General features: G+C 40.0%; 1 protein-coding gene across 1 annotated transcript; it reads right to left on the bottom strand.

The window, feature by feature from the left end:
- Positions 1-652: 652 nt before the first annotated feature.
- LYVE1 (lymphatic vessel endothelial hyaluronan receptor 1) lies at positions 653-17,287 on the bottom strand. The gene is made up of 6 exons (XM_004593788.3): positions 17,044-17,287; positions 11,334-11,505; positions 11,071-11,210; positions 2,598-2,897; positions 1,900-1,978; positions 653-1,441 (listed from the first exon to the last, which is right to left on the bottom strand). Exons 1-6 carry the CDS (start codon positions 17,126-17,128, stop codon positions 1,255-1,257), a joined length of 963 nt encoding a protein of 320 aa, XP_004593845.2. The 5' UTR covers positions 17,129-17,287; the 3' UTR covers positions 653-1,254.
- Between the last annotated feature and the right edge of the window lie 1,173 nt (positions 17,288-18,460).

The following is an 18,460-nucleotide window of genomic DNA, read 5'->3' as shown; positions in this document are numbered from 1 at the left end:
ATGGCTGTCATAATAGAAAAGGAATAGATTAATCTTAGCAAAAATAAAATTAATTTGGAAGTGAAATAGATAAGCTATGAATGTCTAAAATTTTAAAAATTAGAATCATCACTCTACTACATGCATTCTTTTGATAGGCAATTATAAAATTAAATATTATACACTTGATATATACAAGTTGAACATCCCTAATTTGAAAACCTGGAAGTTGAAATGTTCCAAAATCCAAAACTTTTTGAGCGTTGACAGGATACCACAAATGGGAAATTCCACATCATGAAACTCTGTTTCTGTACAAAATTAATTAAAATATTGTATAAAGTCATCTTTAGGCTATGTGTGCATGGTGTATGTGAAATATAAATGAATTTTGTGTTCCACCTGGATTCCATCCTCAAGATACTGTATTAAGTTTTTTTTAATTAAAAATTAAGACACTTGTGGTTCAAAGTATTTTGGATAAGCAATATTCTGTCTGTAGTAGTTATTCAACAAACATTAGTTGAATATTATTACTTTCTAACAGTAATTTTCACCAGTAATAATATTTCTGTAGCTCAGATAAAAATTTGTAAGAGTGCTATTCTGGGGGTTCTTGTTAAAGTCTGTTCTTCCACAGGCTCTCTCAGCAGCAGGAGGGAGCAGTGTTGTGTTTTAAGTTGACTCCAACTGAATTGTTCAGAGAAAAACACCTGGGCCCTGCCTGTGCCTGTAGTCCCTGCTGATGGTGAGGTGGTCAGTATCCTTGTTCTTCTATTGCTCTGATTCTAAGTCACAGAAATCTCCATCATCTTCAGCTGCTAAACCTTTCCTTCCTTCCTTTTATGCTTCCCTGGCTCGGAAGGATGTACAAGGTGCTTATGTGTTTCCCATTCAGAGCTGAAGAGAGGATCTGGGCTGTGGAATAGTAGACAGCTTTGCTCTAGTGAGTGGTCTGCTGAGCTCTTTGTTTCAGGTCCTTGTGCTTTGTAAAGCTCCTTTCTCCCACTGGGATGTTATCAGGACATAGCCAGGCTAGAAGGGCTGTGAGAAGTTTTGGAGATGGGAGAACAGGATCCAGGAGAGGTTGCAATAAGAAGGGAATTCTTTTTGATTGAACTCCATAGTCTAAAAACAGCCCTGAGCTGGTTGCCGATAGAAACCAAGGGTGAACTTCCTGCTTTGGTCCTTTTAGTGCCGCCAACAGGGGTCAGGAGATATATATATATACACAGAGAAATCAGCCTCAGATGTGTCTTCTCTCATCCTGCTCATCTAAACTTCAGCTTCCAGGCATCGCACTGTTGTTTTGGGTTGACTCTTGAGCTCTTCTGCAGTTTTTTCAGTTTTCTTTGACTCCTCATTAGAACTGCTATAATCAGCCTTCTCTTCCTTTACTACTTTAGTTTCAATCATTTCCTTTTGCTGATTCTTGTTTGTAAAAGGGAAGGCCTTCACATACCTTTAGGCAAAAGCATAAATTACAGTCAGACTTCTAAGAAGCACACCAAAGCAATAGCTAATGCTTTGCATGGCACATATTGGCACCATTATTTCAGAGCAATGTTTAATGTATGCATGCTCAAACACATTAACATACCCCACCTTAATGCATATATTTAAATTGGCCACACTTTAGTCTGGCTTCACAAGTCTTCTCTCCCCCACCCTTCAAAATCAAACAAAGGACAGAACTTTCCATAGATTTCAGTATTTGTATTACTTCTTTGTATCTGGACAGGCAGATATATGCACCTATATCTAATGCCTGGATGACATGCATGTGTTGAAATAATAGGAAAGATTGACTGAGAAGACAGGTGAGACAAGAGAAATTTTTTAGTGTGTAAGAAGCCTGCCATCCCCATCTTGACCAGCAACTCTGGACAAAATATTACAGCAATGTGTCAAGGACCCCACCTTTTGACGTAGCAAACTGCAAGACCAGCTGCAGCACCAAAGAAGAAGAGAGCAAGCACTAGTAGAGCCGTGGGGACTCCTGGGGGAAACAAAGAGGAGGAGAGTTGTTCTGTCACCGGTGGTTGTGTGGACTGGGCATCAGTGGTTTGTCTTTACTAGCAACTGCAATCCTTGATAGTGTGGTGAAAAGGCTTCTGCTGTGGGTCCTGTATCAACTTTGCTTCTTGCCTGATTCTGTCTATTCTGGAAGTTGCAATGTGACAGATGGGGCTCATTTATTCTCTGCTGCCTTGAGATCCATTGTAGCACAAGACTGCCTAGGAATGAAATAACTGAGATAAAGTCATGATCATTTAAGGTGCATCTATTTAAAAGAACTGCTATACAGTAACATTAATTTATTTTGAAAAGTCTTGTGAGTTTTCAGCTGAAACTCTTCTACACTAGTGAATTTTGGTTAATCACTAAAGTTCTCTGACTTTATGAAAGTTGAATTTGCATTAAGTTTTTTTTTTCTTAATTTGACAGATCCTGAGTGCCCAAACTGGAGGCAGGCTACCACCTTTGTACATGCGAGCTTCAAAAGGTTTGTGGGAAAATGGAGTTAAAAGATAATGTGTGTTTGCTTAAATGTTCTGAAGCCCCCATATTGTGTGTTATGCAAAAATAGACGTAACAAAGGCACAGAAAGTGTTTACCTCCAAACCCAGCAACTTCATTCTTGAATGTAGTTTTATTTTCAGTATATGCTTCAGTTTCTGTGGGTACAATGCTAGTTTCTGTAACAACTTCTGTAATACAAATCACTTTTCTTCTTTGTGGAGCCAGAGTGGAAGCAGGAGCTGGAGTAGCAGCAAGGGTAGATGTTGCTGGGTCAAGGGATGATGCTGAGTAGGTATTGTCACTGACGGCAAACTGTGTGTGTATTGAACTTTGAGAATCAAACATAGGATCATAAGTGGTCATGACTTCTGGAAAGCATGAGTTAACCCAAACATCTGTTGGAATACGGCAAAATGAAAAAGGAATTAGGTAAGGCAACATTGCCCTATTCTCAGCCTTAACTTTCCTTCCCCCAAACTTTTTACACTGCAGCCAGATGGTCTCATCAAAATGCAAATGTAGTTATAACGCCTCTCTCCTTAGCATGTTCAGTTTCTCTCTTCTGTGTGGCCTGTGAGGCCCAGCTGACATGGGCAGGTTCATCGCACAGGCTTGCTTTCATTGCTCTGGCCATCCTGAACTTCCTATAGTTCTCTAATAGACCTCTCATTTCCACACTTCAGTATGATGCTTTCTTCACCTTTTCTTCATCTGCTTTTCTTTATTCAGCTTACTTTTACCATCTTTCATCTCTCATATCAATGACGTCATTCTTGGCAAACTTGTTGAAAAACTCGGTCTCAGGCAGGTGCTCCTATACTCCATGTACTTGCCTTGTCCCAATTCTCATTGCACTGTTCCCCACTGAATTGTGAACCCCCCAGAAGTAACAACCTTGTCCACTTTGACCAGCATAGTATTCACACTGTGCCTGACACATAGCTTGTGCTTAAGAAATTATCTATCTATCTATCTATTATTTTATTTATTTAAAAACAACAACAAATTAGAATAGATCAACAGAGAATAACAAGGAAAGCTTAGAACCAGACAGGAAACGGTCAGTGTGGATTCACACATACCTTACTAGGTAGGACACAGAGATTAGTTATTCCTCACTAAGTTATTGAAGATTTCTCTGCACACTCCTCCTAAAACAGTTCTGCAGCTCAACTGTTAACATACACCTTGTTAGAGTTATAAGCCAGTTTAGACTATCCTAAAATCTGCTAAGTTCAGTAGAATTATGCTTCAACACTATAAACTGCTAACTACTAAAATGAGGATAGACATGAGACAGCTGAATAGTACCCTATAGCCATTTTAAGGTATATAGAAGCTAGTTGTATATAAACTAAAATTGAAATGTCAATGAGGTAGTCACAGGATGTGGTTAAGAACTTGCATTTTTTAACATATTGGTTACTCAATACCGTGCCAATTAATTCCATAATTTGTAGATTGTCGTTGATATTAAGTTGGGGCTTTTTTATTGATCAGAATGGTATTCTGCCAGCTCTGCCTTCACACCAGAGATGATCTCCCCAAGAAACTGTTGAATTTATCTGGACAGTAAGATGCTGGACTCTAAGCTTGGTATATGCTTGCAATGAAAGAATCTCAACTGAATTTGAACTGTAGTACTGCAACAAGGTGGAAGAATCCACCATGGGGGGAGGGTACAGGGAGGGGTTGGGGGAATCCCAGAGCCTATGAAACTGTCACATAATGCAATGTAATTTATAAGAAAAAAGATTTATTTATTGTTATTATGAAGTCAGATATACAGAGAGGAGGAGAGACAGAGAGGAAGATCTTCCGTCTGATGATTCACTCCCCAAGTGACTGTAATGGCCAGTGTTGTGCCGATCCAAAGCTGGGAACCAGGAACCTCTTTCAGGTCTCCTACGTGGGTACAGGGTCCTAAAGCTTTGGGCCGTCCTCGACTACTTTCCCAGGCCACAAGCAGGGAGCTGGATGGGAAGTGGAGCTGCTGGGATTAGAACCGGTGCCCATATGGGATCCCGGTGCATTCAAGGTGAGGACCTTAGCCGCTAGGGCACGCCGTCGGGCCCTATTTATTTGAAAGGCAGATTTTCAGTGACAGGAGACAGAGCTTCCATCTGTTGGTTCACACCCCAAATGGCTACAGTGACCAGAGCTGGGCTTGTCTGAAGCAAGGACCCTGGAGCTTCTTCCAGGTCTCCACAGGGTACAGGAGCCCAAGGACGTGGGCTATTTTCATTGCTTTCCCAGGCACCTTACTAGGAAGTTGGATTGGAAGTGAAGCAGTTGGACTTCATATTGGATGCTGGCATTAAAGGCTAAGGCTTAACCTAGTACATCATGGTGCCGGCTCCATACTTAATATTGATAAATAAAGAGGTACAGAGGATCCAGCACAATGTCTCAGTGGTTAAATCCTTGCTGCAAGCACCAGGATCCCATATGGATGTCGGTCCGTGTCCCAGCTGCTTCAGCTCCCGGCTTGTGGCAGTAGAGGATGGCCCAAAGTCTTGGAACCCTGCACTCATGTGGGAAACCTGAAAGAGGCTCCTGGCTCCTGGCTTTGGATTGGCTCAGCTCCTGCCATTGTGGCCACTTGATGGAAACTTTCTCTCTCTCCTTCTCTCTGTAAGTCTGCCTTCCCAATAAAAAAAAATAAGTAAATTTTAAAAAGAGAGAGAGAAGAAGGAAAGAAAAGTGAGAGTAAGACAGCAGTGGATAGGGAGACCAATACACACATGTGTTGTTACATTTCTCTGTGTTCTCTAGAAAGAAAAAGTGGGAAAATAGGGCTGGGAGAGGGATGTGGTTTTGTTTTCCAGTTGGACGAATGTGGTAGAGAGTAATTAATAAATGTTGATAATATCAACTGGAATGTTAGCTATGAAGAAAAATTATTCTGTATAGAATTATTTTTTGGAATTAAAATACCACGGTCATAGGTACTACTGATAAAACATGTTGACCGTACATGCACCAAGTCAACTTTTACACAAATAAAACCTGCATACAAACTGTCTATTCATTTTCTTTACACAGTCTGGCATTGGGATTGTTGACCCTGACAGCCAGCTGGGCTACTCTTTCCATTGTGACTTTGAGGTTCTTGGAGGCAACACTGTGAACAATCCCAGAGTGGTGTCTTTGTTGCACAGGAGCTCCTCAATGCTGTGGACCAGGAACTTTGGGAAGCCACTGAGTAGCATGGGCCTTGTTTTCTTGCTCTAGTAACCAGTGGCCCTTGACTCTTTCTCATACCCCATTGTCAGTACCTCTAAGTTTCTGCAAATTATGCTTAATTTAATCTTGACATATCAGTGTGACCAGAGCCAGCTGAACCTTTAGGTCATGTTTTTGATGATATTGGACTTAAGGAGTAATCTGAATACAACTAGAATGCTGAGTAGGACATGGCTGTCACCCCACTTGTAACCTGAAATTTCAATCATATTTCTATTCTTGAGCACATGCTAGGTTTGTCTTCAAGAAAATGACTATCATATAGAAAAGATAGTTAGCTAAATATGTTACTCTGGGAACTAAAAATACATCAACAAATAAGACGATTTTCACTTCCTAGAGGGAGATCACTGGAGATTCAGAGGTGAAGGGATTGAACAGAACTTGGAGGAGTAACGAATTCATTCAACAGGGATTTACAGAGTACCAGCTCCATGCCAGGCACTGCTGTACATGTTAGGGGCATGGTGCAAATATAACTAAGAGCCTATTCTTAAGGGGCTTGTATGCCTTGGATGATGGCAAACTAATTTAAAAAAATAAATGTACCAGAGATTTTAGAATATAATGTTGAAAATAAAGTTACACATGATCTAACTTAGATGTGTAGGAGTAAGGGGTGGGCCACAGATCATTTGGATAGAGTGTTAAAAAGCAAGGTGGGGAGAGCCTCTAGGGGAAGTGGTACTAAAGCAGAGAACTGAATGGTGAAAAGTAGCCAGTCATTGAAGAGCTAGGGCAAAGTCACTCAAAGTAATGAAGACAGAAGTTTCAAGAGCCAGAACTTGGATGAACTCAGCCCATTTGATGAATAGCAAAACTGGGATGACTGAAAGCAAAGCTGCTCCTCTTAAGTACAAGAGGGAATAGAATATCCCGGTGAACCGGAAAAGCACAATCCAAAGACTGGAAGTTTGCAAGTGTAGGTGCTTAAAAAATGGCAAGGATCCAGAAAACCAGAGTGGCTGGAGAGTGGAGGGTGTGTGACTGGGGATCTGAAAGCTGGCAGCAGGAGGTGACTAGGTAGAGAAACAGGAGCCAGAGAATCAAGATTCACAATTGCCGTGTGAAAGAATTTCAAATTTTACAAGTGAGGGTTTTTCCAGCTGGGTCCACAAGCCTCTTATATACATACAAAAGTTCTCTTCTGTGTTCACTTTTATGTGCAAGAAGTTTCACAATTTTTATACCACATATCTGGAAAGGAAAATGGAAATTCATTACAGATTGTGGAGTACAATAACATAATCACCGATAGAAGTGTGTGGAGGGTGAATTATAGAGGTGAGAAAGGACAATCTGGAGCAAAGAAGGAGGCGATTTCAGTTGTTTCTAAGCAGGACAGTCCAGAAATAATCTGGAATTCTGAATCTTAGATCTTAGAGATATTCTCAGAGGGAGTTATTCTCAACCTTGGCTACGTGTTGCAATCACTGATGTACCACTGTGCTCCATCAGGGCCTGGCAAGTTGCTGATGCGTTGTCAACCTGGTAGATGCAAAATTGAAGTAGCATGGATCAGTGCAGGTAGCTCAAGATGGAAAGTTTGGCTCTGTTCTTAATTGACTGGGATCTTAGGCAAGAGACACTATTTGGTTCAGTTACTGCCCCTAAAAGTAGAAGTGATGTACTAGTATCACTTCAATAAGGACTGATGAGATAGTAAACATATGAGGTCAGCACAGTGTCTGGGCATAGTCCATCATATCTGAAGAATCTGTTTCCTTGGCTTCTCTGTTCACAAGTGTGGCTGCTAATATAGTTTAGTGTGGGGGGCAACAGCAATTGGTGCGGTGCTCTCTGTTCACAAGCCCAGTGTATCCCCAAATTGCAAATATTAGCTCTCTAGTATGTGAAGGTGTTCTAATAAGTATTAAGCACAGAATATAGTCAGTTTACAAGAGAATAGAAAGGAGTGAGGGTTATAGGAAGGCTTCCTAGAGAAGATGGCCCTAGAGATTTGAAAAATGAGTAAGAACCTAATATGGAGAGGATGGGTACTGTGGTAGAGAAGGTACAAAGCAAACAGTGCACACGGAACAGTCACAGCACTGTGGTCTGGTCCCCAAATCTCACAGACAGCAACAACAAATAATTATATTTGGTTTCCAAACCTTTCAAAAACAGTAGTATGAAAGTCTTAGGGTTACTTTGATCCTCAGACTTCACAAGATAGCAATAAAAAGGGAAATTACAAAAAGAAAAAAAATTACAGTAAGGTTAGAATTAGCATTATGATGATGTCTAAGCTTCAGAAAATGTATTTTCATAGATTATCATATTTTCAGATTTACTCACCTCAGTTATTCGCATTATGAAAAGATTTGAAACAAAATGAAAGTCCATCAATAGAGAATTGGTTGAATGAAATTTGATGTAGCCACTCAGTGGAGTACTATACATCTATTAAAATTAGCAATATCTCTATGTATTGATATGGTGAAATTTCTAGGATCTAAGTGGGAAAAGCCATGTGTAAAGCAGTATATATGCTAGTTTTCTGTTGGAACAGAAAGATTCATCCCACTCCACCTGCCCACAGCACAAGCACATCCCTTTAATATAGAAAACAAGACAGAGTGATAAACCAGAAGTGAATGAAAACACTATTTGGAAATTGCAGAAGGAATGGGAGTAAGACTTCTCTGAATATACTTTTAAAAAGTCTGTTTTGTACTAGAAAACATGTACCTGTTTTATGTATTCAAAAACATCAGACAAAAATAAAACAAACTGATCACAAATGGAAACATAAGCTAATTGATTTCAGAGTGATAATATGTGCAGAGTAGTACATTTTTTCAAGTCGATTTTGCACATACTTTTCTGAAGGTAAATCCTTCCAGAAATGTCCTTGAAAGAGTTTCAAAGAAATCTCAACTTTTACTCTGTAGGGTTTTTTCTCCTCATGTTAGTTTTGTCATTTTTAAAAAACTATTGTAGGATAAAATATTCATGAGAACTGAAATTCCCAATAAAGCATAAAAAAATTCAAACATAAATGAAACTAAGAAACACTTGTTAAATATGAACTATAAATTATTTTAGCTTTTCATATATAATTGTATACACACACATAGTTATATCTGGTTGTCTAAGCATCTACTGAAAAGCAGTGAAAAAAGGCAGTGATGATGTATATTAGCTGGCTTTTTTGTGGCTATAATGAAATACCTGTTATAGGCTAGCTTTGTAAAGGAAAGAGATTTATTTGACTCAGACTTTTAGAACCGTACAGTGCAAATGAGGCCCTTGCAAGGGATCCATGGCAAATGGCAGGTGCAAGTATGGGAGGAAGGGTTCACATCTTCATAAAGGAAGCCAGAAAAAGGTTGGTAAGGCAGACTCAAGCTTTTATAACAATTCACTCTTGAGAGAACACACTTCAAGAGACCAGTAGATCTGTCTGGAGGCAGGACTCCAGTGATCTAAAGATCTCCTGCTAGATCCCACCCCTTAAAGATTCCATCACTTCAACTTTGTCACACTGGAGCAGGGGGGCTGACCTTTCAACATGTGGGACTTGGGGGGAACTAGCAACACCCAAATGTAGCATTATAAGAACAATTTACATACAGATTAACATTCCCTCCCCACCCCCGTTTCAACTACCACCATTGAAATAAGTGACTGATGCTACATCTGGTACAGAGAACCTATAGAGTGAACCTGGGCTTTTGTTATTGTGCCTAGAAGCAAGGAGTTACTAAAAAAAACCAAAAACCAAAACAAAATCAAACAGAAGACAGGTAAGTCACGTAGAAGGGGAGGGGAGTCCCATTTGCCAGATTTGGAATAGTTTAAGCATCAGAGAAATAGGGGAATCATCTACGGCCATACCACCCTGAGTGCGCCCGATCTCGTCTGATCTCAGAACCTAAGCAGGGTCGGGCCTGGTTAGTACTAGGATGGGAGAAAAATAGAGAAATAGTAATTATAAAATTGACAACATATTGAACCTGTTGAATAAGCAAAGTGTCAGTGTCTATGGCAGTATGAGAGACACAAAAGGTATTATGAGATTTTTAAATCAAAGATGCCAGCTAACATATGTAGAAGGGATCACCATTTTCTTGCTCCCATGTATTGGCTGATTCTACCAAGGATCATCAATATCTGCTTAAACTATTATATAAAAGGTAGCTGGAGATTAGGATATTTGGTGCCAAAATATCCTCCTATAATTTGTCTACTAATTGTAAAGGGAAGACATTGCTATAATTCCATTAGAGAAATCTGATGTTCACCACCTTAGTCAAATGATAAAAACTATCATATTAGATATTTATATTAAGTGGTTTGTTATGCAATCCAAGGTACATAATATCAATATTTTTGCCCAAAATATTGAGCAAGTCTCTATGTTTAACTTTCAGTGTACAGAAAATAGAGGATGCCAGTGGTGAACTCTGCTTATTTCATCCATGAAGTCTGGGAACTGGACAAGGGCTTTTCCTATGCCAAAGCCCATTGGTTGTGAGAACTGCTTAGGTCCTATATTGCTTTTCTGGGATAGTTTTGTTAAACATTTGTCTTTTAGATCTTAGAGAATGATTTTGTAATCTATCCTGGTATGACCACTAGCGACCTAGCACTTAGAAAGTTAAGATATGAGTATGTGTGAGGAGTACTAAATCTGATGGATTCTTGTGACAAATTGAGAACACATTGTGAAAAAAAAAAAAAAAAAAAAAAACCTATCCAAGAAATTTCTTCAGCCAAGGCAGCTGAAGTCTGCAAGCAATATCAATGGGATGACTGCATGTCCACAAGCAAGTTGCTTCTACTCTTCAGGCTTTGAATTCTTTATAGAATGGGGATTGTATTTTGTTCATTAAAGCATGATTGTAGTACCAGAATTTTCTCTCCTATAATGGATTATGGAACAGAGGAAAGTGCATGGTTTCAGAGTTGGAGCTGAATTTGAGTCCGGATAGTAATGAGACCTTAGACAAATTCACCCACATCCCCTGTGTTCCATTTCTTTATGTGCAAAATGTCCCCAACTAGGGACATTTTAGGGTTTAAGCACATTGCTTTCTCCACCATGGATGCATTAAGTATATTTGTGTATTGCTTCCTTGCCTTCTGCTTGAAAGGGTGGTATGGGTGGTAACCGAGCCACCTGAATTTTCTCCTGTCTATATTTCTCCAGTTTTTTCCATGCAATAGGAACATCACCACTGTTTGTCAAAGAGATAGTTGTAGAAAACTGCCAATTGCCTTTGCTGGTGCCAATCAGTTACTCTTCCCAGACAGGCCACAGAGCTCGAGCTACCCAGAGCACACACTGCATGAGGAGAGGCTGTAGATCTGACTCACCAGATGAGTTGTAACAGTAGGCCCCGAACAGTTTGCTAAGTGGAGCTCTCCAGATCAGGACACCTATCCCATTCTTCCCACATTTGGGGTTTGGGATAATCCGAGGGATCACAGAGAACCCTTCTTTAACCCATGCATAGCTGTAAGAGAAACCACAGTAATTGAGTGGACAAATGATTGGAAAGCACCATCCCTACTGTTGCTGAACGAGAGTACAGAACCAAAGAGTAATGGCTGTGTTGGCGAATCCAGCTGTTTCTTACTTGCAAGTCTCAAAGCCAGACTTCCATGCCTCTTCAACCTGGTCTTTGCTGGCCAAAGTTAGTCCCAGCAGCCTGCAGGCCTCTTTGGCTTCTGTGAAATTCAGCTGCAGGCCCACCTTTTTGTTCACAAGGGTGACACCCACAATTCTGCATGGCAGCGAGATGGAAAGCTCTGTAAAGGAATGAAGCAGATCATATGTTGTGATGTCTTTGGTTGCAGTTTTTAGGCACTCCTTCCTAGCACAGAAGAATAGTCCTGAAGCAGCAGAGGTCTGACTGGGGTTTACAAAGAAGAGGGGCCTGAGCCAGGAATCTCCTATGGAGACAATCTGCTGAGTTAGATGTCAATCTTGAAGTCCATTTTATCCCACTGCATTAAGGTATATTTTGTTCATCATAAGGGCTTTGGCTACCAGTTCCTGCATATGGGATTTAGTTGATAAGGTTGCTGCTACCCTCCTTGGAGTCTGTAAAACGAATCTTCTGAAGCTGGGCATTTGGCCTAGTGGTAATGATACCAGTTTAGCCATGTTGTGTCCCATATTGGAGCTTGCATTCATTATGCAGCCCTGGATCCTGACCACCTTCCTGCTAATGCAATCCCTGAGAAGCTGCAGTGATGGCTCAAGAAACTGGTAGAGGAAGCATGCTCTGTCCTGTTCGTGTGTCTCTTCTGTCTCTCAAATAAGTAAATAAATACATAACTTTAAAAAACAAATCATCTGAGTTGTTAAGGTAGAACTTAATGCTCTGCAGCGGGGGACCCCAGAGTGGAGCAGGTGGACAGGAGGAGGCTTGTATCCCAACCCTGAAGACTCCCAGATCCTCACCAAAGACTATCAGTACAGGCACCAAGGACTACATCCCAACTGCCAAGGAGACCACGGAGAAATGGAGTGCCTTCGGAGGCCGAGAACTCTGAGGTCATCCACCCCCGTTGGGATCTACCACAAGGGAGGGAAGAATCCCAAATCCTTCCTTGCAGGATTCAAGGTCATGGGAACAACAGCCAGGAGCCCTGAGTGGTCCACAGAAACAGAAGAACAGTAAACTTCCTTCGGGACTAGGGAGAGGAGCTTTTCTCTGGTCCTTACTTAGTTCCAATTTTGGATCCCATCCTCTCTTACAATGACCATCAGGGTCGCTCTGGAGTCGCACCCCCCGCCCAAAAAAAAACCTAACTAACAAAATCTAGAATAGATAGACAGAGAACAACAAGGAAAGCTTAGAACCAGATAGGAAATGGTCAGCGTGGATTCACACATACCTTATTAGGTAGGACACAGATTAGTTACTCCTCACTGGGGAATGGAAGATTTCTCTGCACACCCCTCCTAAAACAGTTCTACACCTCCACTGTTGACATATGCCTTGTTAGAGTTATAAGCCAGTTTAGACTATCCTAAAATCTGCTAAGTTCAGTAGAATTATGCTTCAACGCTATAGACTGCTAAATACTAAAATGAGGATAGACATGAGACAGCTGAATAGTACCCTATAGCCATTTTAAGATATATAGAAGCTAGTTGTATATAAACTAAAATTGAAATGTCAATGAGGTAGTCACAGGATGTGGTTAAGAACTTGCATTTTTTAACATATTGGTTACTCAATACCATGTCAATTAATTCCATAATGTTGTAAATTGTTGATGTTATGTTGGGGCTTTTAATTGATCGGGATATTCTGCCAGCTGTACCTTCACACCAGAGATGATCTCCCCAAGAAACCGTTGAATGTATCTGGACAGTAAGATGCTGGACTCTAAGCTTGGTATATGCTTGCAGTGAAAGAATCTCAACTGAATTTGATCTGTAATACTGCAACAAGGTGGAAGAATCCACCATGGGGGGAGGGTACGGAGAGTGGTGGAGGGAATCCCAGAGCCTATGAAACTGTCACATAATGCAATGTAATCAATAATAATAATAAAAGAACTTAATGCTCTGGACTTGTGACTGTTGTAGAAGGACTATACAGGAGAAATCAGTGAGAGGGAAGGGGAAATGGAGAGGGGACATGGGTAAGGGAGAGGGGTAATCCCTGAGCTTATGAAGTTTATCATAAAGAATTTAATGCTCCGGTTAATAGACTAGTTAGCAATTCTCCAATTCAGTGTCATTTGAGGACATGAGCATTTCTAAGATGGGCTGAAAATGTTGTAACAAAATGTAAGCTCTTTGAATTGTAGGTCTTCTCTGACTGCTGTGGGTCAGGCTTACTTAGATGACCCAGAAGGACCTGGGCAATAAATTTTGCATAGTAGGGAAACTAAATGAAGGAAATTGAGTTTTAGAGTCAGGCTTGGACTTGTACATAGTTTTATTGTCTACTAGTTCTGTGAACCTAGGCTAGATTCCCTCTTTGAGCCTCAATTTTTCTTACTTATAATCTCAAGAGTAATATCTATTAAATAGGGTAATGAGAGTTAAAGTGTTGAAGTCCAGTAAAAACGCTTAGCATAGTACCTGCCATGGGATAAATGATCAGTAATCATGGGTAATATATTATCTCCCAAGACTTGTTGGTTTTTCTCTACTAATAATTGATATTTCTGTGGAAGCTGAGGCTACTGAACAGTTAAGATGTGAAGAGTTTACTCAAAAATTAATGTATTTGGGAGTTCTTTCAACATCTTCCCTGTGCATTCTGAGATTTGTAGACCTGTATGAAATTGCCAGGTGGTGTTGTGTCCAAGTACATTGTTCTTGTGGGACTTCCTCCAGGAAAGTCCCTACAAGACCACTTTAGTCTCCCAAGTAAATGCCTAAATGCAACCCTGTGTCTTTAATGCCCAAAAGCTTTGATCACTGTCGAGGTGTCTATATACACAGGAAGTTTCTTCTTAAGAATGGAAAGAGCATTTCCAAGTCCTCTCTGTGAGTAAGCTGTATTCTGAGGCAGAAGCTGGGGAAAGGTTGTTTCTATGAGGTACGGCCTTTTTTTGCTGCCAGATCCTGCTGTCACCAAGAGACACTAGAGAGTCAACACTTGAACATGTCACTGGGATGACAGAACAGCTGTATGTGGCTGTATATACCACTCATAGTAATATTAACACCAGTCATGATTCCAACGCCTGTCATCTATTGATGTTACAGTGTGCCAAACCATGTGTGTGTGTTTTCAAGGAAAAAAAATTAAAGCTCAAGGAGGTTTAGTAATTTTCACAAGCCAAGCATTTAGAGAAATTATGGGTCAACTCAGGGGCACAAACCCAATTATGCCTTAAACCCGAGTTCTTAATTATGATACTGTTCTTCTGCCTTCCACTGGGCTATGAGGTGATGCACAAATACATATGCACAATGTGGAGCTGAATTCTGAGGGGTTGGTGCTGTGGCATAACAGGTAAAGCCAAATCCCATATGGGCACTAATTCAAGTCCCAGCTTCTCTACTAAAGCAGCTGTGTGCTAAAGCAACACAAGATGGCCCACTTCTTGGTCCCCTGTACTCCTGTGGGAGATCCAGAAGAAGTTCCTGGCTTTAGACTGGCCCAGCTCAGGTCATTGTGGCCATTTGGGAAGTGAATCAGCATATGACTTCTCTCTGTCTCTTCCTATCTCTCTGTAACTAAGCCTTTCAAGTAAATAAGCAAATCTTTTTATTGGAAAGTCAGGTTTACAGAGAGAAGGAGATAGAAAGTTCTTCCATCCACTGGCTCACTGCTCAAGTGGCCACAATGGCTGGAACTGAGCCAATCCAAAGCAAGGAGCCAGGAGCTTCCTCGGGTCTCCCATGCAGGTGCAGGGTCTCAACGTTTGAACCATCCTCTACTGCTTTCCCAGGCCACAAGCAGGGAGCTGGATGGGAAGTGGAGTGTCTGTAACATGAACCAGCACCCATTTGGGATTGCAGCAATTGGATGTGAAGTATTAGCCAGTTGAACTATTGCACCAGGCCCAAATAAGTAAATCTTTAAAAGAAAAAAAAAAGTTGGGGGATGATAAGATAAACCACAAATTTAAGTGGTTTTTCTCTGGTGAGTAGTAAGGAGGCTGGAAAAAAAAAAAAAAGAACTGAACTCCGAACTCCGAACATACCGCTTACTCTGGAATGCTTGCTTGTTTATTATTTCTCCTTCTTTGGAAACTGACTCTAGGGAAGGATTATTGATTATACTATAAGATCTTGACACTCCCATCAGATTCAGTTTTTACCCTAAATATTGTCATTTACAGAGAAGTGATAGACCTAATCTGGAGGAATTGACACAGCTTTATATTTGACTGTAGGGACCATGAGCAGGTCAGCATTCTCTTCTGGAAATGAGAATGGTTATATCTTTTTCTCAGAATTTTTTTCAGAATTATTTTATGTAACTTGTACATAGGAGCTAAATCCATAGAAGTCTGTGAACAAAATACTAACCAATTCCATGCCTTTCTATTTTACTTAGGAATAAAAATAGGACATAGAATCCAAGGAAAGGTACTCCAATTACCCATTAAAATTTTTTTCAGGAAGCAACAGGCATACTAGAAATAGGATTACTAGATGCTTAAGAATCGAACTAAGTGAATTCAAGCCCAAGTTTAAGTTGTTGCCTGGGTGACGTTAAATCGCATGGCCTCATTGAGCCTGGTTGTTTTTTTTTTCTAGAGAGGATTATATAAAACTTTTTATACATATCTAATTCTGGCTCTCTATTGAAAAAGGTTCTCAAGAAAGTTTGGCTCCTCGCCTTCTTTACCACATTATTCTGCAGTTATGGCTATGATAGCTTTGAGCTGTTCCAAAAATTTAATTTCCTTAGAACAGTTTCCAGAACAATCTGAACAACGATTACAACATGGGAAAAGGAATTATTTTTTCAAGTCTCAAGTGAAAGTAACAGTTCTGGTTTAAAAATCAATATTTGCTCTAATTTCCCTTATAAATTTGAATACAACAGTATATGAACCAATTTGGAATGTTTGTTTTCAGCATATTCTCTATCTAGGTGCCTCCTTTAGCCCAGGAATGTACATTTCTCCTTAAAAGTACTCAGTTGTTCATTTGTCCAGAGCTGTAGTGACTAATGATTATAATTTTTGCTACAATGCAGAATGAAATCTTCATGTAATTGTCTCAAAAGCCCCCAAAATCACTATTAGTCATTCCTTTGGTAGGCAGTTGGTGAATTTTCAAACTAAATTTTTAGATATTTTCCTCAGTATATATTAGTAAAATTAATTAAACTAATAAAATAATTCTAAGATTATTTATAAAATTAATATTAAATGAAACAGTAGTATCTTTTACCATTTATGTGTATTAAATTTATTACACATTTAAAATTTTGCTTTCCATTTGATTATATCAATTTGAAATTAAAATAATTATTCTGGCATTTCCAAAAATATAACACACATCAATATTTAGTGAAAAATTATCTTTTTCCAAGATGACTAATTGTTTTAAACTTTTTGTAATCCTGGTGTTCTTATTCAATCAGATCTTTAAAAACAAATGATTTCTCCTCAATGTCTTATTTTAAAATATTTTCAGAAAAAAAATCTCCTAATCAAAAATGAAAGTTGAAATTATATAAAGGAAAATTGATGAGATAATGGCAACATTCCTGGCAGAGCAATACCATCCAGCAGTGCTTCTGTAGATACTGAGGTTCGCCCCATACCCAAACCCGTAGTCAAAAGCTTGGTAGGTTTAGGGCAGTTCCCAAGATCCTGCCTGGCTTCTACTTGAAAATCTGTTTAGAAACCTACCTTGAACTCGGAGAGAGCCTTGGGCCAGAAGCCTTGTGGGCCAGATGGAGATCAGAAGCAACAGCAGGCTGAAGCACTTGGCCATTGTGCCAGTGCCCCCAGAGCCAGGAAAGCACGTCAGATTGCTCCTGGCAGCAAGGGAGGCAGACGCTCAGTCACCAGTCTGGACAGAGTTCTGAAAATGTGTTGAGGCCCCCACTGCTCCACTTTAAGTGAGACATCCGGATTTCCCTGCTTTCAAACTTCTGACTTGTCAAGGTCACTGGGGGAAATGAGTGACGTCCCTTGAACGCCAAGGCAGTACTTTGTGGATGGCTTTCTGGAAAATTTAGCTAATGCCAACACAGCACACCATGAGGAAAGCAGATAGCACAATGTGAACTGCTGAAGGTTTTCCCAGCTCCCATTATTCCCTGTCACTGCAGGCTCTATTCTCACACTTTTCATTGTTGTTGCCCTGGAACCCATTCATTTAAATACCCTCAGGAATGTCTGTGTCCCTAATAGAGATCGAGCATGGATTCTGCTGCTTTTCCTTCAGTTCAGCATCCACCCCCACATCCCCCTACCAGTTGCATTACTTTGTAATCTGAGGGGAGAATGATGCTGAGATTCATGAAAGTAAATGCCCATTTAACTACCAAACACAGGATCTTAAGCCTTTCTTGTAACTTGAAAAAACAAAGCAAAATAAAACAAAAAAACCAACACTGGAAATCCCTGCACTACGGAAATTTTCAAAGAAATCAGACACATAAAAGTTGATATTTGCAAAGCAGTGGGGAAATTTGAAAAATTATTCATTTTGCCCTTTGAGAGGATTTTTGGCTTTGCATAATAAATCACGTCAGAGACTTTTTAATATACTCTCTCTTTAGTAACTCCTATTATAGTCTGTCAGACCAAAAACTAATCTGGACTCCATCTTTCTGACAAGTAAGAAGTCTGAGGGATCTGTCACAAGTTCATGGAAAATGGAATGAAAAAATAAAACCATGTGGTAATTTATTTTTTGAGATCAGCATATGGTTTTTACTAATATGCGTTTTCTCTGAACTTTCTGAAGATCCTGCTTGCATCTGTGCTATTTATGACCAGAATGCACTAATTTCCCATGTAGGATTTCAGTGATTTGGAGGTTGTGAGCAATGCCTGTGCCAAGGTTCATGAGTTATGTCCAAAATGAACACCTCTTAGAGGAAAAGTGCATTGATAACTAGCTCTTTTCTAGCTAAGTGATATTGGTTGCAAAGATAGATATCTATGCTGGAAAATTTCACTGTTTCAAAGAGAATCTATTGCCTACAAACATGGGGAACTTCTAACAATCCAGGGAAATAATCCACAGGTAACTCGAATACACACCTCTTGGGTGAACGCAAATCCTCAGCTCCTAGTACCTGAGACACATGTGACT

Source organism: Ochotona princeps, chromosome 4 (genome assembly GCF_030435755.1).
Source record: "Ochotona princeps isolate mOchPri1 chromosome 4, mOchPri1.hap1, whole genome shotgun sequence".
Classification (NCBI taxonomy): Eukaryota; Metazoa; Chordata; class Mammalia; order Lagomorpha; family Ochotonidae; genus Ochotona; species Ochotona princeps.
Note: the sequence above shows the minus strand (reverse complement) of the source record. Positions and strands in the feature narration are given on the sequence as shown.

What these genes read in the sequence shown, in the direction of transcription:
- LYVE1 (XM_004593788.3), bottom strand. Translation starts at nt 17,128, where the DNA reads ATGGCCAAGTGCTTCAGCCTGCTGTTGCTTCTGATCTCCATCTGGCCC. An exon ending in AGGCTCTCTCCGAGTTCAAG is followed by an intron (nt 11,506 to 17,043) that starts GTAGGTTTCTAA and finishes ATTCCTTTACAG; the next exon opens with AGCTTTCCATCTCGCTGCCA. An exon ending in CTACTGTTACAACTCATCTG is followed by an intron (nt 2,898 to 11,070) that starts GTGAGTCAGATC and finishes GTATTCCAACAG; the next exon opens with ATGTTTGGGTTAACTCATGC.